The following is a 23,587-nucleotide window of genomic DNA, read 5'->3' as shown; positions in this document are numbered from 1 at the left end:
GGCTGGCCTATATCTCCTGTGATGCCCCATAATGCACTCTGGCAGCTCAGCCTGATGCAAATTAATGTTGAAATGGACCAAAACAAAATGTTTCATTTTGATTTTCCCAATGGGACCAGTACTGGGACCTAGGAAGTGTGGGGAGTTCTTTCAGGGGAAACAAAGATCATACATGAGTAAAGGAAAACAAGGTTTTCACTCTTGTTTCATATTTACTTCTAAGGTTCAAATCAGCAGTTGATATTACAGTACTGTTGCATTTCAAATTATAGGGAGAATGACTAATTATATTCATAAATAGAAATGCCTTGTAGGTAAACTTAAAAGATTCTGGTCCAAATCCTCAATTGGTATAATGTGAAGTAAATGAAGCTGTGCCAATTTACACCAACTGAGGATCTGGATCTCTGTATTATATAACTATTTCAGATGCTCAGTCTTTACAGTAGTACATATAGTGTCCCCTGTAAGTATTTACTCATCAGCGTGGGACAGATTTTCAAATGAGTTCAGCATTTTGGTTGCTGACAGTCTGTTTCTAATTGTGAATTCTGAACCCTTGAAATTCTGGCCATAATCAAGTTTAATTTTATAAAATGCAACATTTTTTAAAAATAAACTAACGTGAGCATCCATTTGCATTTAAAACATTTCAATATCTTTCTGAATGCGCCTGAGCCTGATGCACATTTTTTGGTTTATGAATGGGCAATTTTTGGTTTATATGTAAAGGAGGAATATCCATGCCAAATTAATTAAGCTAAAAAATCCCCAATTTTATTTTCTAGAGAAATACTCAGCCTACCATGTAAAAATCAAATGTTATTACACTTTACTTGCTTATTCAGCAGAGAGTAAGTACATCTGTTTAGGGCCACATCATAGTAGTATTCAGGGCTACACTGCAGCCTAGAATTTGGGCCCTTGCAGGTGCCTAAACAAAAGCAAGAGTTCTCCCCTTACATTAGTGTGTGGTCTACTGGACCTTGGGACCAGGCATGCAGAAGCAACTTCGGGATGCTGCAAAGCCATTTACTTCCCACTCTGAAACAGCTGGCTGAGGAGTGGCAGTGAATAGGTAGCTCCACCTCCTACCCCAACAAAGCACATCAGCCAGCAGAGCTGAGAGAGTCCCTGGGAGCTGCAACTTACTATCTCCTTGAAGCAGGGAGGCAATTATGACTCCCTGAGTCTGTTTCTTTCCTGAGATGCTCCTGGAGTGGTTTGTCCTTGTGGTACAGTCTAGCCCTCAATGAGCCCAAATTACTGATAGCTGATGCCTTTGATCAATTGACTCCTGACCACTGTAAAATGCTTGTTATGTTAAACAACAGGAGAACTCAAACAGGCCCTGCCTCCCAGGTTAAGGAGAGTAAATGTTTCAGTAGAAACAAACACAGTGAGGATTTTTCAGCTGTAAACAATATAACTGTAGAATTCAGTGTCAAAAGCCATCTAAGTTTCTCTTGTCTAGTGTTTCATACACTCTTCCAATTTGACTAATCTGATAAAAAATTTATCAATCTCAGAGGTGAAAAGTTGTAGTATCAAACAGAATCATGTCAAGGACAGCCAGCATACAATTGCATCATTTGTGTAAGCTTTGGTGAACTTTACCTCATTCACTGGAAATATCACACCAGCCATTGTTTAGAGCTGTTCCTGCTCACGTTGAATTCAGTGATAAGAATCTTATTGATTTAAATGGGATTAGGATTTAGCCTTAATCAAAACTGATAGCAAAACTGTGAACTATATATCTATATCTTTTTCACATACATTCAGTACCAGTACAACTAAAGATGGAATTTTGGCTTTATTTGTATTGAGTGTTGCCCCTACTTCTGACACCATTGTCCCATTATGACATTAGTGTTGTACCTCTTCCAAATAATAGCAGAATTCTGGGGCTTTGTAAGTTGATTTTCCAGAGGAGGAAAGATTAGAGATGTGGCGTCTGGGTATACTCTCACTGTCATTTCCTTTAATTACACGCATACCCCAGTTCTGAGATGAGATGGTCAAAAAACATGCAGGGCAATCTCAGCCCCACCCCAGTGCCTGGTTCCTAGGGCAGAACTCTTCCTCAAGAATTGACTCTAATCAGATACCAAGGCAGAGAACAATCTCTCCTGGTGCTTGCACAGCTCCCTCTCTCTTGAAACTGTATCTACACAAAGACTGAGCATAACTCAAACAGAACGGCAATGCAGCATGTCTTCCCAAGAGTCAAAACTTGCTTGCACCCTAAGAACAAGAACTTGGAAGACTATGTGTAATAGCTCCACCTGGTATTGCCTGCCATAGCAATATCTGGAATACACCTCTACCCCCATATAACGCAACCCTATATAACGCCAATTCGGATATAACACGGTAAAGCAGTGCTCCGGGGGGGCAGTGCTGCGCACTCCGGTAGATCAAAACAAGTTCGATATAATGCGGTTTCACCTATAATGCGGTAAGATTTTTTGGATCCCGAGGACAGCATTATATCAAGGTAGAGGTGTAAATGCAAATATCAGATGAGGTTTATTTCTCTTTTTTGTTTTTGTTTTCTTACTGTAATTTTTGAACAATAAAAGTGCATAGTAAAATAACATTAACCAATTGTTTATGGCAGTATATGTAAATAACATCCAGGTAGGCATAGTTCTTTAGATTAAATTACAGAAAGAAATGCTTATCCCAGGGGCTAAGTGCTCTGACAATTTTTTCATTATTTAGTACTTTTCTTATGGTGTTCATCGTAGCCTGTAAACTCCCCTCCCCCCGCAAGCTTTAATTAATTTAGCCTCTGCCTTGTGCGGTAGATAAGCTATTAACCTAATTTTCCAGAGAGGGAACTGAGACTCATAGAGACTAAGTAACTCGCACACAGTCACACAAGAAGTGAGTGGCAGAACTGGGAGTAGAAGCCAGATCTCCTGAGTACTGGTCCAGTGCCTTAATCAAAACTCTGTGCTTCTTAAAAACACAAAATATGCAGTGAAAGTAACAAATCCAGCAATTTAACTTGAACCCATATGCTATAACTATCTTAACCAATGATATCTGCCTGTATGTCTAGGTACTTATAAGGCCCCCATCACCCCATCTCTCTTTGAGTACTTCACAAATATTAATGAATTTATCCTCCCAACACCCTCAAGATGGGAAGTTCTACTATTTCCATGTTACAGCTGGGGAACCGAAGCCCAGAGAGGTTAACTGACTTGCTTAAGTCTGTGCTGGAGCTGGGATTTGTAGCCCCACCCTGCCTCTCTTCCTCCTGCCTCTTTGTGGAAACCAGTGCCATTATTGGCTTAAGATGTTAGGGTGACACTTAAGAAATCCCAGGTGTAAGCAAATTTCCTGATATTTCTGGGAAGAATTTATATGACAAGATTGGGAAGGTGAGAATTTCTGAAACACTTGTTCTGACTTAGCTGTGGAAACATCATAAAAACAAAACTAAAACTCCTCAACTGTTGCTCTTCTTTATTTTAATTCACTTATTGTGATTTTGTACAGTTAGATATTATTTGCATTTTAAGCTTGAGTTATATCCTTAAAAAAGAGTGATATTTACCATCTTGCATCCATTACAGTCTATAATTTCCTTTGTGTTTAATACTTATTTGTCTGCTTATTCATCGGCTTCCTATTTTCTCCACCAACACCTGCCACCAAAAAGGATGGATAGGCAGGTCAACTCAACAGAAGTTAATATCTGTTTAATAAGAAGTGGAAGCATAATGTTTTGCACTCAGAGCCTCCTTGTGCTCCCACTGAAGTCAATGACAAAGTTCCTTTGACTTCAGTCGTGCAGGATCCAGGGGCATATAGAGTAACTTTCATCCAAGACTCTTAAAGTGCTTTACAGATTTTCAGTTGGCTTCTGAACTATCCAGCATATGCATGCAGTGCCTGTGTGTGCCTGCAGGTGTAGTAACTGAGCAGGCAAACCCTTGAAAACATAAAATTAGAGGGCACTTTAAAAAAAATTGTCCCTGCTATGACACTATGTGAGACTATGTCAATTGAGAGAAAATAGAAGAACTAGTATATTAGTAATATATAAATTTATGAACCAAACTTTTAAGGTGACTTTCTAAAACCCCTGTCTTTCTTTTTCCTGCCTTTATTCCAGGTCCCTCATGTCACGTGAGTCTCTGGCCTCTACAACATTAAGTCTGTCAGAAAGTCAGTCAACACTGAGTGTGAAACATGAGTGGTCTCATGGCTACAGGATTCTTCCTTCCCTTCCTTCCAACCAAGGATCTCAAAATGGCAGTGAGCTAGGGGACATACTGAGTATGCCACCTGGAACATCCATGTCCAACAACAGTGTATCTAACTCATTACCCTCTTACTTGTTTGGTATGGAAAATAACCATTCCCCTTACCCAAGCCCTCGCCATTCTTCAACCAGATCTCATTCAGCCCGCTCCAAAAAAAGAGCCCTCTCTCTCTCGCCTTTGTCTGATGGCATTGGGATTGACTTCAATACAATCATCCGTACGTCTCCAACCTCTCTGGTTGCCTACATCAATGGTTCGAGGACATCGCCAGCGAACATATCCCCGCAGCCTGAGGTCTATGGGCATTTCTTGGGAGTAAGAGGAAGCTGTATTCCCCAGCCTTGCTCTATTCCAAACACTCAGAAAGGTCTTCTTGTGGCTAACAGCAACATCACCCTCTCAGGTTACGGTGAAAATGGGACTGTGGAATACCAGCGGATGCAGCAGTTGGAACAAAGTAGCTTGCAGTCGGCAGTCATGAACAACATGGTGGTTCAACAAGGTATGCCTCTGATAGACAGCCAGCCAAGGGGCATGTTAAAAAGTGAACGTGTGGATGATTTTTCAAGCAGCACAATTGACATGCCTCCTCCTCCCCCTCTACCACCTCCTCCACCACAAGGTCCACCACCCCCTTATCATGCACATCAACACCGACATCAGCATGACCTCATAAACCATTCCCATCAACTTGCCTTGCCTTCCTCTGCCCAGGGCCCTTTGTTGGATGAGGATGGTGAATTAGATGATTTCAATGGTAAACACTGCTGTCGCTGGATAGATTGCAGTGCTCTGTATGACCAGCAAGAGGAACTTGTGCGGCACATAGAAAAGGTTCATATAGACCAGAGAAAGGGAGAGGACTTCACTTGTTTCTGGGCAGGATGCCCTCGACGATACAAGCCATTTAATGCCCGTTACAAACTGCTGATTCACATGAGAGTTCATTCAGGAGAGAAGCCAAACAAATGCACGGTAAGTCTAAAGTGACAGATCCTGTCGGGTAGAAGTACAGTTCACTGCTTATGAAAGTTTAGATAAGGTTTAATTCTGCACTAATTTCTGCTGGTAGACAGAATTTAAAAAAAATTAGAATGAATGAACGACTGCCCATATTTCCACCTACATAGTTAGGGAGAGGTGTTCTCTAATATCAACTCTTTACATTTGACCAGAAATAACTTTTTCTGCCTATCTGAATGATTTCTGAATCCAACCTGAGAAAGACACGTGAGACTTTCATAAAGCAAGGAGTAGATACCATGAGAGTATGAACTTGCCTGCATGATAAGTACTGTGGAATATTTATTACTGGTTATAATTAAATTGTCTTGCCTCAGGTTAACACTTTTTTCCTGAGCAGTTAGCCAATATTCAAGATCTTGGTAGTTGTTTCTGTTAGGAGGAGAAATAGATGATAGAATCAGGTATTTCTTTGACACAATCCTGTGTGTTTATAAAACATGTACACAAGTCCTGTTCCCCTGACCACAGTAGGACTCAAAGAACAGGAGACAGCTTTTTTTCCTGACAGTTCTACATATCTTTCAGCCAGCACTCTACTCAAAAAGCATTCTCTCAAGGGTTTTCTGCAGGGCCACACTACCAGGGCATTTCTGGCTGTGTCTGGGGCTACCTTGGTGCGGCTCTGTGTGCTCCTTCTCCCTCTTAGAGAGACACAGTTGCAAGCAAATCAATCCCCCATCCTTGCATTTACATTCAACCCACAGTGAAACCCTTCTGACATCATAGCTCAGATTCCTGAGCAGCCTTATATGTGTCCTGTGTTTTGGGTGGTGGCTTCTAATCTTTCAGCTATCTTGAAACAAAAGGACATGTAATTTTCCCCCTCATCTAGCCTGAATGGAAGGCAACTCTTATGCCTACTAGCATCAGTGAGGTGTCTCCCAACTATCAGTGTAACACCTCACAACAAATGAACATATATTTTCTCGGAATAACTGCTGATGGGTATTCAACTAGGAGGAACTTACTGGGTTTTCTCTATATCAAGTGGAACATAAATCAATCCAAGGAAGCTATTGTCAGTCTGCTTCCAAGTAATTGTTTGTGGGTATAATACATGGAGAGGAATTCTTCACTTAACATTGTACCAGTAAAAACCTTACAGGGTGTAATAAAAACATTGGTAAGACTAGTTAACGCTTTTTTGTCATTGTAAGGTGCCTGAACTTTTCATTGTGACTAAAAGATGCAATATTTATGTCAGACCTATTAGAAACACTAAAAATGAATTAATGTTTTATGAGCACAATGTAACCCAAAGGACAACAGGAAGGATTTGCTGCACTGCAAAAAAAAATAATTTCAAACTTAAAATGAATAGCATTTCTTTTACCTTAGACTGGGTAGAAATGATTGTATATAGCAAATGTTCCTGAACCTGATGAACTCTGAGTATGTAGCATATTCTTCCATGTCACTGGAAGCATGAAATATAATGTGGCAACACAAAGCACGATTATCATGTAGGGAAGAGACTAGGCAAAATGGAGACCTTTTTTTTTTTTTTTTTTTAGTTGGTGCTTTCCAACTTTACAGGATTTCTGCCCTATGCATTAATGTATAATTGCAGGTGTTCTGAATTATGCCTGATTAATTTTAGAGGCAAACATACCATGTCTCAACTTATTTTCGGTTAATAAGAAGGTGCTATTCTCCTGTGCTCAATCAAATGATCTTTGTAACTGCATCCTGAATGTATATGAGTGGGGCAAGATTGCATTTTTCAAGGCTAGAGAAAAGGATGTTGCAGTAATCGAGAGCTGAGATGATGAGAGCTTATATGAAAGCTTTTGCTGTGTGGATGGATAAATAAGGTCATAGCTGACAGATACTATGTGGAAAGAATCTGCAAGGATTAGATATAGCCTGGATATGAAGACCTAGAGAGACATCTGAGTCAAAGTTAACAGGCAGGTTACAGGCCTGAGTGAAAGGCAGGATAGCGGAGTTGTCCAGAGTGAAGTGACCAAGAATGGAGGTGGTGTGGAGGGGTTGGGGGAAAGAAAGGAGGAAGAGTAAGAGCTCTGTTTTAGTAATGTTGCTCTTGAGCTGATGGCTAGACATCCACAAGGAATGTCAGAGACAGGCCAAGTTTTTAACTTGGACAGAAGGTGAGAAGTCTGGAATAGAGAGGTAGATCTCGGAGTCATCAGCATATTTATGTTTGTGGAGGAGATTTCCCTCTCTGGTGACTGAGATCATGGGCATGGGATTCAGTGAAGTTGGAAATATAGAGCTGTTTAACTAGCAAGATGGCAGAACTGAAAGAGTGGGAGAATGAATTTGTAGCGGAGAAAGTCAACCTGGTCATGGGATTTCTTCCAGAGGTGCTCAGCAGCATGAGAGCAGGAACAGAAGAAGTGAGTGTTGAAGGTGAGCCAAGGCTGGGAGTAGGCAGAGCAGACCCCAAAGAGTCAAGGGTGGAGAAGAGTGAGGATTGGAGAGAATCAACAACCATAACAATGGAAGAAAGGGAAGAGAAGGCAGGGAGGAGAGGACTGAGAGCAGATTAAAAGTCTTCAACACCGATGATCTGGACATCACAGAAAGGTTGAGGTGTGGGGGCAGGGCACTGATGGGTGATGCTGAAATAGACCAGGTCATGGTCAGAGAAGGGGAAGTCAGCAATGGAGAGATCAGAGAGAGAGAGCCATGTGTGGTGAAGACCAAGTCAAGTGAATGGCCCTTTTGATGACCTGGGATGTAGGTTGAATTAAGAGGTGAAGGCAAGGAGACACGCAGCTATGGGTTGGTCAAGTCATCAACATGGAAGCTGAAGTCACTGAAGTGTGGGAGATTGTGAGAAGAGGAAGAAGCGAGGAAGAGAGAGAGCCAGGGAGCTACAATCAAAGGGGGGGGGGAGTTGGTGGGTGTAGATGACAGCAACATGGAGAGGGAGAGAAGAGTCAATTGGAGTCTTGCTCAAAAGAGAATAAAGAATGGGAAGAGGGAGGAAGGGGGGTTGGAAGCACCAAGAATGGGAGAAGGGAAGCCTGACACCACCACAGTGATCTGAGCCAGAGCAGGGAATGTGAGAAAAGGAGAGAGCTCCGTAAGAGAGGGCAGCTGCAGATGGCATGTCAGACTAAGGGATCCAGCACTTTGTCAGGAGCTGGAGGGAGTGAGATATGAAGAGGCTGTGGATGAGTCAGATCCTTTCAGAGGAGGAGTGGGCATTCCAGAGACAGTAAGAGAAGGAAATGAAATAACCCTCAGGCAATAAGCTAACCATGTCATACTGCATTAACATTTCAGTGAAATGATGGTTCTTAGCACCAGGCAATTGTCTGTAATGGAGAAAAATCCTCCTTTTATTCATGTGTCAGAAAAGGCCATGGTCAGTACATTCATCATCCCATATTCTGTGCACCTGTCTATCTGTTGGAGTCCATTGTCAATGTAATATATGGTGCATTTGACTATTTTACTGAATCTCCTAGTACTGTAATGACATTGCTTTTCAATGTACCATCAACACAATATAGGGTCAAAGATGCTTCTAAGCTATATTACGCCAAGGCCAACAGAACTAATGCCGACTAATTAATTGTTAAGGTTAAGATGAACTAGAGAATTCAGTTTTCCTTCCTACAAATAACCTTTCATAATTCTATGCTAAGTTATACATCTGAAAAAAAAATCAAGGAACTGCTAAACCTGCAATATTGTATCTTCCAATGATTATAAACATCTAAGTGCACAAGGTTGCATAGGTAAGGTTAGTGCCAAGAAAAAATTTCTCCATTAAATTAAATGGATTTATACCAGGGATGAGCTTGTTTCTTTATGTTGATGAAATAGAGGTTTGGAGTAGCGTGTAACATATCACAAGACGAGATGACGGAGCCACTGATAGCATCTGGTCATGACTAAGCAGTCTGCTATGATTCAGAAAGATATAGTAAAAGTAGTGTATGCTGTGAGTCAACCAGCTGACAGTAGATATGATGAGTGGCTAATGATTGTGTTTGTTAGATTCAAACTTAGTGACATGCACTGGGGATTTCATTCCCAGTAATCCAGAATATAATTGTACTATCATACCAAGAGCTACTAGCCATGAAACAGTGAAAGCAACAGTTACAGAGGTCTACATAAGAACACAAGAACAGCCATGCTGGGTCAGAACAAAGGTCCATCTAGCCCAGTATTCTGTCTTCCAACAGTGGCCAATGTCAGGTGTCCCAGAGGGAATGAACAGAACAGGCAATCACCAAGTGATCCATCCCCTGTCGCCCATTCCCAGCTTCTGGCAAACAGAGGGTAGGGACACCATCCCTGCCCATCTGGCTAATAGCCATTGATGGACCTATCCTCCATGAATTTATCTAGTTATTTTTTGAAACCTGTGTGACTATAAGGAAGTGATCATACAATGAAACTAGGGTGTAGTGGAAGAAACTTGCAGACTGGTCCTGACTAGACTTACTGCAAGTACAGTGAGTTGTTCTGCACCTGTTTAAGCTACCCTGTAAGTTAGGCTTCCTGTATAGATTTGGCTGGATCTACTGATAGAACTGCACATTCAGATTAGGCACTAGAGTTGGCTGTCCCTTTCCGGTACATTTTTTCTGTGCTAATAAATATCCTAGTACATTTTTTTTTAAGTTGGAGAATGCTTCATGCACGGGAGGGATTTTTCCCACTGTTGACTGTGTTTGGAGAAGGAATTCCATTCAGTGTTTAACACTTACTCCATTCTCTCATGAGATTCTGTCCTAACATGTAAATCTGTGATGGATTCTTTAGGGGCTCCTGTTGCTATTTTCCAATTACCTGGTTAAGAAACCAAAAGAATCTTTCCAGGACATTACAATTGGGAGATTAGATTGCCTTTATCTAAACTTATATCTAAATGTAAATGTTTCACATTCAAATTTGGCCAGTGTACGCCTTTATTCGCTTTTATTTAGGAGAAAATAATTTTTCTAAATAAAAAAAATTCTGGTTTGATTGGTAAAGAGAGACAGAGAAACTTGAATCAAAAATTGATATTGACATGCCAATGACTATTATATCTGTGGTTGCCATTAAAAATCCCAGCAATGTTTGCCAGCAGTTGCCACATAGCAGTATCTGAGGTTTCCAGTTTCCTCCGATATTAGAAAAGGCAAGTTCTGTGGTAACTGTGTGAAAACTGTACAATAGCACTTGGCAAATGCTGACTGTTTAATGACTTTTACTGTACATGTGAGTTTATTTCGTACCCTGTGTTTTTCCTAGAGTGTATGCTTTTTGTACTTAAATGTTCAGCAGCTATGCATGGTAGTTAATTAATTTATTGCCAGTGTTATGCAAATAATAAGCGTAAATATTTTACTTTAATGTAATAATAGAAGTATGCAGTTAGAAATTTCAGGCTCTCTCTTCACATTTTTATACAGGTACAATAGAGGTGTTCTCCCTTTGAAACAAAATACAACCTTTCTGCTTCTAATAACACCTGAACCACCCTCAAGCACACTACAGCTCTGAAAATGAATCTTTCCTGTGCCATCAGACATTGCTAAGGGCACGAACCAGGCTCTGCCATCCCTATCTGTCTTGGATCGCTCTTTGTCCTCTGTGTTGTTAAATCCAACAAGTGTTCCCTCTCTGAGTAGTTTTTGACAGAGGGATTCTTTCAATCAGTCTCTTTTTCATGTTTCTCCAGATGCCCAATGGCAAGCCTGCCATGACAGATGCTCTGGCTTCATTCTTAACACTTGTCCCAGACACTTTATCTTCTTCTCTGGAAAAAATGTTTGGTGATAAGAGGTCATTGAACTCTGTGATAAATCTTGGCATTTGTTATAAATTCATTCTATTTTTATACCTAATATTTTCCTGAGGCATTTGCTTTAGAATGCATTCAGATATCTGTTCTTTTTGGTGGATTTCCAGTTTTCACATCCATATAGTAAGGCGGAGATGACATTTGAGTTGAAGATTCATAGTTCGGTCTTTAAATTGTAGATTTTTCAATGACCAAATCTTGTTTAAGCTGGTAAATACAGCTGCCACCATGACAAATCATGACATTAGTTCCTCCTGGATAGTCCCATGGGCTGCTACTGCTGTTGTTAATATTTTTGAAGTGTAGGATAATTACAAAAATATTGAATTTTCCTTTTTATCTAATATGCTTGATGTGATTTAAATAAATAAAATGAACAGTAATTTCCCCCTGTCAGGTCTGAAACAACATCAACTAAACATCTGTTACATATCAGAAATATCTTGGCTTCCAGAATATATCACATGACACATCAGTCTAGCAAACACATAAAACAGTTGATATGTTTACAAAGAGAGACTAAGATCCTAAAACACTTGAGTGATTACTAACTGAAACACAAGGAAACCTCTTCTATGATGCATTTATGTATTGTTTGAATAATAGCTGCTCAGAAAATTTCCATAAAAATGAAACTTTGATGAAAATCAGAAACAATTTTTTGCAAAATCTTTATGGAAATTCTTCCATTTTCTAATGAGATCCAATAATGTACCTACATATATACAATATACATTATGTACAGCATATACCATGCATTCAGTGTGTAGACTACGATATCTATATTATAGGGGAAGCTTAGTAGCAGATCCTATATTGAGGTCATCTAACACTTTCCATTATAAAAGATTACTGCAACCTTTTTTGAGATGTTCTAAGACCTCCACTGGACTTTTAAATTTGGCAGGGAGAAAACCCTCAGGCCAGAGATGTTCCTTTCTTTCTCCCATGAAACTCTGTTCAAGTTTGGCAGAAATGTAAACTGTTAAAAACTGCTTTTCCTTTCTCATCCTTGCATTCCTGAGGAAAGTTTTGTCAATGTGCCAAAATAACAACTGAACACAGACGTTCTTAAGAGTTGGACTCATGCTGCTAGCAAAGCCACAGGAGCTACAGCAACAGCAGACACTGCACTGGGAATGCCTAGGAGCCCACTCCCCAAAGTACGTGCCGTCTCTGGGGGTACTACATCCTGCAGGAGCTTACCCTACCTTCCCAGGAAAAGAGAGAGAGTCAGTCCAGGCTCCCTGTGACCTGCCCATGAACCTAGCACATGTAGCCAGTGGCTCACCTCCAATTCTGTGATAGCATCCTTCTACTGCTAATGTAGTGAGTTCTGTAGTGGTTGACATCTGTGCTGCACTGCTGACATTTCAGCATTCAAACCTCATTGAAAATGCATGATGAGGGATTTGTTACAATCGTACATAGTAGTTTGTTTTTATCTTTTTAAAATTAGGAAATTATATATTAAAAATGTTTAAAGAATGTTATTTAGGTTGCACAGTCAACCATTTGAAAGTTCAAAAATGCCATGTTTATGGTTGCCCAGGCAACATTAATCCTGCCCCTTGTGCATATGCTCTGATACAATTTTCAATTATATGATCACGTACTGTTTTTTCCACAGGACCTCTGCCTCATTCACCACACAGGATGGACATGCAAGGGACAACCGTTAAGGTTGCCCAGGCCACTGTAAAACTGGCATTTTCTAACTTCCAGGAGCTTGACATTGCGATCTAAATAATGTTCTTTTAGCACAGTTTTGTTTGTGAAATAGATAATGTAGTCACAGAGCAGAACAATTAGTGAGATACTACAACTACTCCCAATTACTGTGTTAGATGTTTTGGTGGGATTTTCAAGGGAACCTCAGGGAGTTAGTTGCCCAAATCCATTGTCAATAGGCTCTCTAAAGTAATCTAAAAATCCCAGACTAGAGTATATACATATAGTTATCCATGCTATATATAAAAATACAGAAAGAAGTCCCAGATGCGGCACTGTCATCTTCAGGAAGGTTATTTGTGAAACCCAGTTTCACATCACAGAACACACTTTAGGAATCTTCCATTTGATGGTATTTTAAATTTCATTTCCCATAAGGAGGTATTTGATCTGGTTTACCTGAAAAGCTGTTCTCTGTTTTACAGACTTTTAATCTGTAGAAAATTAATTTCAGATTTTTGTAAACGTGTCCAAATTGTCTTCTTTTCTGTTTCATTGTAATTCAGAACATGAATGTAAAGTAACCAAGAATGTAAATGGAATATCCAAATAGTACCAACACTTTTTCTGTGATCAGTACTAGATTTTTAAATAATTACTTCACTATAGAAAGTGGGTGGATAGCAGTACACTAATTTATATGTTGTTTTTTTCATTCTCTTGTGCTGTGTTTTAGAGGAATGTTTTCCAGATTTTCAGATGCTTCAATAAAGCTTTTGTCAAACAAAAGTAGAAATGAGCTTGAAACAAACCTTCAAATCCTGAATTATGGATCTGGTTCTAGAGTTGGTTCCAAGTTCTGTCTCTCTCTAATGGGCCAAACAAAAACCCCTTATCTGATTGCTCCTGAACCTAAGGTTTGGAATCCGGATCCAAACTCAAAGCTTCCCAGATTTCAGAGGACTTAGGTTTGGAGTTTGGATTTGGCTCATTATAGAGTTAGGGTTGAGCTACAAATTTGAATCTGAATTTTGGTTTATATTTGAGGTTTCAATTCAGAGATTTGTCTGAATAAGCATCAAAACATTTGGATCCAAACCACCTGAATATACAAAATTGGGCTGGAAATTTAATGAAATTAGATGTATCCATTAGTTTATGATGAAAACAGATAATGGGCCCAATCCTTCAAACACTTCAACTTGTGAGTAGGTCTTACTTAAGCAAGTAGCTCCATTGACTTCTGTGGACTGCTTGATAGAATTAAGGATTAGTCATGTGAGTAAGAATTTGTGGAATGAGGTTTCTATTTCCTTGTAACTTCCAGTCTCTATCTGGGTTGCCAGCTTTACCGTGCCCTTGGAGAGCAATGCTTGCTAATGGCTGAAGTTGTATCAGGAGTGGCATGAATAAATGATGAAAAATAACCCCCAAACAGGCTTTTTTAGCTTTCCATTTATTGGTAGACATGTCTAATTAGACATGTCTAATACATTTCTAGAAAGATAAATGGTAAAAGCCATTTGGATAAATTGAAGCCCCAATTATGATACTTGTATCTCCCAGACTCCATTTGTTACACCAGAAACAGACAGAAGCCACCCCCACAAAATATATAGCATTTTTAAAAAAGGAAGACATAAAAAATTACTAGTTAATAATACTGTGAAATACGTCTCTTACTTCAAAAAGGAAATACAGTTTTAGATAAAACAAAAATTGTCAGCCTCTGCTCAGAGTACTGACAACTCATTTGCTAGGGATTAAGCTTTTAATTAAGAATTAATGCTCTAGCCCATTGCAAAGAACGTTCTAGACATGTGACACTTTTGGTTTATCTCAAGTGTTCACAGTGAAATTCAGTGGTATGCACAGTGAAGGACAAATATGAAGGTTTACTTGTGAATGTGGGTCTTAAAAACTAATGCTGAAGATCAAATCTTATGGAATAGCTATCTGATTGTTTGTATGGAATAGTTAAGAAGTGGACAGATGCCATAGTCTTTGTGTATGTGCACATGAATAACTTTCCATTAGTTAAATATGTTGCAAACCAAAGGCAAATTAACTGCTCGTAAGGGTTTTGATCACTGCTCCTTATTTAAAGTTCAGGTAACCTTAATTTTTTTTCAGCATTCCAGTTTACGTTAGACTGTTTCTGTTAATAGTGAAATGAATGTGTATAACATAGCGTTTAAAGAAATTCAAGTGAGGGGATTGATCCTGAGATTCCTACAAGAATACACTATATGTACATGGACAGTCCCATTGACTTCAATGGGTTCCTCATGGGCATGATCCTGCAATCAGTTGCGCACTTGTTTAGTTCAGTTGATTTAAATGAGACTACTCAAGCACATAAAATTAAGCACATGCATAAGGCTTTGCATATCGAGGCCCCTGTGGGTAATTCCATGCATGGACTAAAAAATCTAGGGGTTAAGAACCCATAACACCCAGGAAATTCAGAATTAAGGGCAGAATGGGTCTCTTTGATCATGTTGCAGCCTACATTTTTCAGCTTGTATGGTATGTAATATATCACCCACTCTTCTATCAAAGAGGACTGTTCCATCCTTAATTTCTTTATTGTGATGCTCCATTTTAGTAGCATGTCAGGGCTACTCTGATTGAAGGATTGCAGCATTCCCAATGCACAGATTCTGATTTACTGTTACCTCTTCTGGTCCTTTCTCCATCCCACCTGTCTGACAGGGTTTGACGCTGCAGGTAAACAAACTGGCCTGGCCCGCCATGGTGCTTACCCTGGCGAGCTGTGTGCCAGAGGTTGCCAACCCCTGCTATATTGCATGTTGCAATAGCACAGAGGTGAATGTGTGATATTTGAAATGCAGGGGGATAAGACCTTTAGGGGATATCTTTCCCCAGGATATAATTTCTTAAATACTTTATGCTTGAGACAGTCTGAATTGGGAATGAAAGGAAATGGGAGCATTCTGGAGGAGGACTGTCTATTCCTCCCGAACAAGGTATCTTTTTAAAAATATCAGTATATTTGTTAATTAAAAGGCAAGTCTAAAGTATTCCGAACAGTGAATTCTCTAACAATGAAATCTGTCATCTGTTTGTTTGTTTGTTTGTTTATCTTTGTCAGAACAAATTCTCTTTAGCTGGAGCTTCTCTAGAACCTGAGTTGCAGTTTGCACATTCTGAAGCATTGAAATAATTTGAGGTTTTCATTCTATTTCACTATACTTGGTCTCATTATTTGGGGTGGGCATTAGGCATAAGCTAAAAGCCTGTCTGGATTACAAGCACAACCATGTCAGTGAAGCAGGTTACAGTACTGATGCCACACAGTTACCACACTTTTCCATTTTATAGTATAAATGGGAACTTAAGCATGTTTCCAAAGGATTTGGACTGTGCAAGGCTTTAGCATGGTTCAGGGACATGGTTTAAATATCTATCCTACAAAATGGAACCAGCTTGTAATGGGATCCCCTGACATGGTTGCACCGTAGTGTAGATGGGTCCTAAGCAGGCCACTACAACAGGGTGCTATAATAGCACTAAGACTGCTGCTGATTTCTCAGTGTCATTCTTCTATTGAATTGCTGTCAACATGTCCACTGTATTTCTGAGTAAGCAGGGCCAGTGCTAACATTTAGGCAAACTAGGCGGTTGCCTAGGGCACCCAGATTTGGGGGCGCCAAAAAGCAGTGCCCCCAATTTTTTTTACAGCGTTCCTACGCCCCCTCCCCGAGTGCACGGTCGCCACTCCACTTCTCCCGCCTCCCAGGCTTGCAGCACCAATCAGCTGTTTGGCGCCACAAGCCTGGGAGGGGAGGAGAATTAGAGAGGGGGCAGCGTGCTCAGGGAGGAGGCGGAGCAGAGGTGAGCTGGGGCAGGGAGCTGCTGCATGGCTCCTCGGGGAGGCGGAGGAGTTGCTGCCGGGGGGGGGGCACCTCAGGGTAGGGGGGGGGCTGGGAGCTGCTGCAGGGCTGTGGGGGGGCGCAAGGTGGAAGTTTCGTGTAGGGTGCGAAACTTCCTTGCACCAGCCCTGTGAGTAAGACTGAGTGGAAACAGGGTGCCCTTTTGGTGGAGGCAGTGATGGGGATACATATTAGGGCCTGGGTGCATTGCTAAGATTAATAGGAGGTGGCTAGTAAGGAGCTATGGTGATGGAGGTGCTAAAACCACCTTCCCCTAGGGACAACAAACATACCTAGAGCCAACTTTGTTAACTACATCTGAGTTCACTGTAAGTGGGTTCAACTGCATTGCAATAATTCTTTGAACTGTTTATTACCCGTTTAGAATACTCATTTTCCAGTGTCTTTTTAATATTGGTTTGGTACTTTGCTCACCATTTTCATTGCTGCCACCGTCATTTATGAGGATGGACAGCAATTTCATCCCACAAGTGCTCAGCTCTTGAGGATTAACACATCATGACAAAGTTCAAGATCACAAGTGAATGGTTTAAGAGAGATGTCACTGTGCTAAGCAATTCTTTTTCTATGTTCTGTTTTGCTGCCTGTGGTACTGAAATGTAATATTTCCCGTCTGTTCACAAAGTAGCTTTCTTGGTACAAAGGGTTGTTATGAATGCTTTCCCCCTCCTTTCCCTCATGGAATGCTTTCTTTTGGTCATGAACTAGCATATGCTTAAGACAAAAATGATAATAGGCCTCCCTAGGTACTTTTGGTACATTTCAATAAATACATTCCCACAAAATGAAATTGCTTTGGCTCTTTACTATGTTCTTTAGTGGTTTACACTTTCAAAATTACCCCAAGGAGATCAGATGTAAACATCATGCAATGCCACGATTCCTGTACAAGGTCGATCAAAGAGCAAAGCTGATGGAGATATTTCCCTAGTAGCATTCAGATCTGTGTTTTAAGAAAGTGCAGCTATGCAAAAACCCTTATCTGGGCCAACAATTAAATATCATTGATTCTAATTAGGATTTGTCACATAATAGAAAGACAAAGTTTCTTTTGTTTGGCGAAAAGCCTACTTTGCCTGCTTACTAAAATGCAAGGATTTCTTTGCAGTGGCTTTAGATAATCAGTATGACAAAGTTTCAGTCCTGTGATCTTTCAGCTCTCCTCAAGTGATTCAGCCTCACTTGTCGAAACTTGTTTAAGGTGTTTATGTGATGGCAATCCAGCACAGAAGTTGTTACATGGTGTGACAATGAGGTCTGCACTTTATGTTTATAGAAACCTGCGACTCCATCATCAATGGAACTAAGGAACATTTATGCACTTAATAGATTGTTGGGTTTATTAACTTTATCTGTAGTACTCCTGTTAGTAAGCATGCCCGTGGTGAAAGACAGGCTTGTTCCTCTCTGACCATCTGGCAAGGACTGGCTGTCTGGGTCAATGAGATCTGAATCTATGGTGTGAATTAAGAATTTGAGCTGCTAGTTGTGATACTGATTTTGTTTTGGGCCCATTATGGCAGAACACGTCAAGGAAAGATGCATATGGGTTGAGTGGATATTCCAGAATTCATTATAATGAGTAGTTCTGCAGAGGTAATACATCAAAATATATCAGTGAGTCACCAATACTTTCCCAGACTTTTAAATTCAGAAAAATGAATTTCTGCGACCCATGGCTCAAAAGCATAGAATATTAATGAAACAACAGGCAACTTAATTCAAAATTAAAAGCAAACATCAACCATCTGCAGTTTCATTGATTTATTTTAATTGTGGGAATTTGCTAAAAAGTGTATCATGTGTGAGTTGACATTTCCTTTGAATGTAGAGGTTTGCTAATTCCGATCTGTATTGGTAAGAATTGGCAAAAGGTCACTGAGTGAAATTCTAATCTCAGCTAATGAGACTGCATCCAGGGCCGGCGCAACCCATTAGGCGACCTAGGCGGTCGCTTAGGGAGCTAACATTTGGGGGGTGGTGACTGCGGCGGCTGGATTTTCGGACACCCCGGTCGTCGTCGGTATTTCGGGGGCGGGACCTTCTGCCGCCTCTGTCGGGGGCGGTATTTTGGGGGCGGGACCTTCCGCCGCCTAGGGCGGCAAAAAAGCTGGCAGCGCTCCTTACTGCATCACCATGCATCTTGAAAAATCACTGCTGGGTGATAATCTCTGTAGAAACATATCCTTCCCTCTTCAACATCTAGCCACCTATGGTGATCAGCCCCGAAGTTTAATTCCCTTATCTCTCATATGCTCCTCACGACCATATATACCATAGCCATATACTGCAAAGCAAATGGCTCCTGCGATGTATCTATCCAGGTCTGGAAGATAGCCGGAAGGGAACTCCTCATAGATGGCTTAAATTTATTCTATCTAGGTTTCTTACACATTGATCATCATCCTGCTGTCTGAACACCATTAAATATCACATAAGTAGGACTAGGAAAACTAAGACTAAAGGTAAATACACTTCTGATTTATGCTGTGTTTTGTTGGTATAAACCAAGGCTCAAGGGCAGCTGATGGTGGAAAGCTCATGAAGAGATGGTTGCAATAAAGTAAGGCAGACACAAACTCCCCTCCAGAGGTGTTGCAGATGATCAGTTCAGGCTGAAAAGTGGCAGTGATGACTTGGACTAATTTGTGTCCAAGGGTACTGCAGACTGTGCTGATGGCAGAAATTAAAGTTGCCTTCCCCTATTGGAACCCAGCAGGAGCTGGAGATGGTCCTGTCACAATGAACCCACACATGGGGAGAATCTACCTGTTAGACAGCCTCCAGGCTTCCAGGCACCATAGAGCTGACTTGGTGGGCTTTTTGTTTTGCAAGTGCCTGATTTAAACTTGTCTCAAAGGGATCAGAATCTGGCTCAGTGCCATACTTATTTCTGTTACTTGATCCATTCTTGTCCTTCAGTGCTGTGTTTTGCATGATTCTTCATCTCAGCTTTGATTTAAAAGAAATCTTAAAATAGAGGAAAATTGCTACAGTATTAATGCATGCATGTAAAGTACAGGGGCTAAATTTTCAAGAATGATGGCCTACTTCTCTGAAATTAAAACAGAGCCTACTGAAGATAATTTGAAAGTCTTTATGAATAGTAAATTTTACATTTTCATTTCTCAGTGTATAAAAAGCAACTCATACTCTCCTAGTTTACTTTCTCTCTTGTTCTGTTGCTTAAATCCAGTCAATATTTTGGCTTGATTATTCACTAGATTTTCCAGAAGAAAACCCACAGCTCTGCAGTTAAATGTATAGAGAAACACATAATTCTACTTAACACACTGTAAATCTAATTCAGTAACATGATATAGGCTTTTCTTTTTAAGTCGATTCAAATCTTTACAAAGAAAAAAAAATAGCCAGAACTGACTCCCAGACAAATAATTTCTTGTTTCAAATCTCCAAGGGAATTTATTCATTCAAGGCTATAACCTAATAAATACCATATATAATTAATTTACCCCCTTCCCCCCGCCCCAAATATATAGCACTTGAAAATGTTGTCAAACAAATCAAGGCCTTAAAATTATACAGAAAGTCTGTGTAATATTGGATTTGTATAGAAAATACCAGCAAAATTTAGGGAGAGGACAAACAGAAAATGAAAGGCACCATGTCCCAGATCCTTAATGGCAGTGATAGTGTATTGTATTTATTGTTTGCCTAGAATAGGGATTCTCACAGCAACTTTTTTGGTGGCCTCAGAGGGTGGCTGCTCTGACAATTTTTTGGTGGCCTCATCTCTTACTAGTGGCTGCTCTGACAATTTCTCCTAAAATACTTAATTAACTTTAGGAAAAACAAATAAATATGCACAGATACATGTCCAAATTATTGTAGTTTATTTATGTAGGTTTTTTTTTTGCAGACTTAATAATAAAAATAATATACAGTTGTCTCTATTCTTTACTGGACCTAAACAGAATAGAAACACAAATAAGGTGCTTTGCTTGTTTTGCTCTTTTTGGTTGATTTTCTTTTTTAGACTTGCTAGCTAGTAAAAAGTGATAGCTGTGTATTTGTTAATATCCCTTTTCACAGCAGAGTTACTCAGTCCTGGCAAGCTGGGGGACAAATTAAGTCGTGGATGGGGAGGTGGGTAGGGAGGCAGGGGCGCAGAGGTGATGGGGGGCTGGAGGAGACAACAAGGGTCCTGGGTGATGTGGGGGGAGGGGGTGAGCCCAGGGCCGGATTCCGAAGCCCTGTAGCTGGGGGACAGAGCCTGCTGCCGCATGGCCTGAGCCTGTTGCCCACCAACCCCGGGCTGAAGCCCAAGCCCATCGCCCCCAGAAAGGTGGAGAACTCATACTGGTTGCCTGCTCCTACAGTGTTAGTGGTTCCAGAAGTGGGCTGGGACAAGCCCCTGCTGGTGGCCTTGGGGGAAGGGCCACTGCTTTGTCCCCCTCCCTCCCAATCATCACCCAGGAGGCTGTGGCCACAAGAAAAGCCCCTGGTAGCTGCATTTGAGAATTGCTGACCTAGAATATTTTCATCCATATTAGCCTGGGGCTGAAGATAAAAGACCTTCCCCTGAGGTACTGTCTTCTGTTTCCAGTAATACCACAGGCAGTTACAATGTCAAGATTTTCCTCTTTCATTTAGTTTCACTGAACTGTAGATAAACAGAGATCTGCTAGAAGACTGTTTAAACCAGGGACGGTGAATATTTTATTATTTTTAGGATGATTAATTACTTTTTAAAACTGATACCAAGCTTCATTCTGCAAACAGTTTGTTGTTCATAGAAACATCTGACTGTAAATATAATCTGAAATGTCCAAACACAGTTCAAACTGTTCAAAATCATGTGTTTGTTTTTAAATAACTGAACTTGCAGTAATTTGCATAGTTGCAATGGTTTACTTTCCCCCCCCCAAAATAAATAATTTGTTGATATGATTGCAGACAGGATTGTACAGCTGGGAGGATAGTGAAATGCTTGATATATGATTGTACATGAGGGGAGGGAGCTTCTGGATACATGATTTTATGCAAGTTCCTATGTGTTTTGCAGCAAGCCTGATTTAAAGTCTCCAGCAATCTTCACACTTCGGCCCAATTTCTTTGGCAAGCCAGTTCTGGGGCACATTGCAATTGTGGCAACATGGAATAAACTGGGAAAAAATTGGAAGCATATGTTTTTTTTTAAATATTAAAATGAATAACCATCAATACACCATGTTGTATTACTAGCATTTGATTCTACTGAAAAATCCCTCTATTACAAATATCTAGCTCATGCTACAGGAATGACAGTTCACTATGCAAGGTAATATCTTTTATTAGACCAACTTCTGTTGGTGAAAGAGTCAACAGAAGTTGATCCAATAAAAGATATTACCTCACCCACTTCGTTTCTCTAATATCCTGGGACTGACATGGCGACCACGACACTGCAAATTCACTGTACGTACAATACTGATCACATCTAACTGCTCTGTGGCCAGCGTTGGGGCAGGAAGTGGGGTGGAAATAGAGGGAAACAAAGGATTTGACAGCTGTCCCTATGAGAAGGAGAGAGAAGCTGTTTCAGTTGTGTTCTCTGCGAAGTCCTGTTCATTTCACAGCAAAAGAAGAATTTTGTGGCCATTTCTGCTACACGACTGCTTGGGCCAGGAAATAAGTAGAAAAGATTAGAAGAAAGTCATTAACCACAGGAACAATTTATCAGTGAAATTTATTTGCTCAGATGGAGGTTTTGACACCATCACTGCAGGTATTCAAGAGCAGGATAGGTTGTAGTTCTGCCAAATACACAGGTGTAGAGTACATGGGCTTGCAGTGTGTTTCAACTAGGAGCTTACCCCAGGAACTGTAAAGTGTGGTCTGACTTGATTAGCTGTACAGTAGAACCTCAGAGTTATGAACTGCCACACATCTCATTTGGAACCAGAAGTACACAAACACGCAGCAGCAGAGACCACACACCCACACACCCACACGCAGTACTGTGTTAAAGTTAAGCTATTAAAAAAATAAAGGGAAAGCAGCATTTTTCTTCTGCATAGTAAAGTCAAAGATGTATTAAATCAATATTCAGCTGTAAACTTTTGAAGGAACAACCATAACGTTTTCTTCAGAGTTACAAACATTTCAGAGTTGCAAACAACTTCAATTCATGAGGTGTTCATAACCTTGCGGTTCTACGATACATTTCAGTGTGCGAGTGCAAGTTTGCATCTAGGTGTGAATCATTATTTTATGTGAAGAAGCTCTTTAAATTCTGCTTTGCTTCACCAGCCATATGTAAATAGAGATTTAGATTTCTAAGAATAACCATTTCAGAAAGTTCTGCTTCTCATTCCCCAAGAACATATCTTAATAGTATATCTTCTATCTAAAATGTGTTGGCTCTGTTTCCTAATCATTCAGTTGGCCAACAAAATATCAGCATCTTGGCTTTTGTACAAGAACATGGTCTTTATGGCTTATGGTAATAAAACTTTATCAGTTTTAGTCAGGCTGCCCTCTGTTAAATAATGTTATTTCAAAGTCCCCATATGTTAAGAGAGAGAGTCAGCAGATTTTATTCTCTTCTTATTTCTGGTTTTCATGTGTTTATTTTTTGGATCATACGAAGCAGGGATACTAGGTGGTACACAGATACATGTGTGTATAATTTGCAGGGTTGCTATAGATATACATTTTCAGGACACAGCAAATAATCGAGTGATACAGTACTGATTCTTTTTCACAGAAACAGTAGATTCTGTGGAGAAATTGGCTGACTCAGGAATGATACATGAAGGAAAATCAGACAGAAAATAAAGCAGTTCACTTTGAGAATAACTAGAACTAAATGATAGTTATAAACACATGAAGGGTCTGATCCTTCTAAACTTACTCATACAGAAACTCCAGTTGACAATAGTGGGAGTTTTGCATAATCAAGGACTGCAGAA

General features: G+C 40.2%; 1 protein-coding gene across 4 annotated transcripts in view; it reads left to right on the top strand.

Moving 5' to 3' along the window:
- The window catches only part of GLIS3 (GLIS family zinc finger 3), a 286,095-nt gene that overhangs the window by 103,048 nt on the left and 159,460 nt on the right, over positions 1 to 23,587 (top strand). For all 4 annotated transcript variants that reach the window (XM_054031224.1, XM_054031226.1, XM_054031223.1 and 1 more), the window contains one exon: positions 4,133 to 5,258. In XM_054031224.1, the coding sequence (XP_053887199.1) occupies positions 4,133 to 5,258 (1,126 nt within the window). The remainder of the gene's footprint in view (positions 1 to 4,132; positions 5,259 to 23,587) is intronic.

Source organism: Malaclemys terrapin, chromosome 6, assembly GCF_027887155.1.
Source record: "Malaclemys terrapin pileata isolate rMalTer1 chromosome 6, rMalTer1.hap1, whole genome shotgun sequence".
Lineage (NCBI taxonomy): Eukaryota > Metazoa > Chordata > Testudines > Emydidae > Malaclemys > Malaclemys terrapin.
This window is presented reverse-complemented; position numbering and strand designations above follow the sequence as displayed.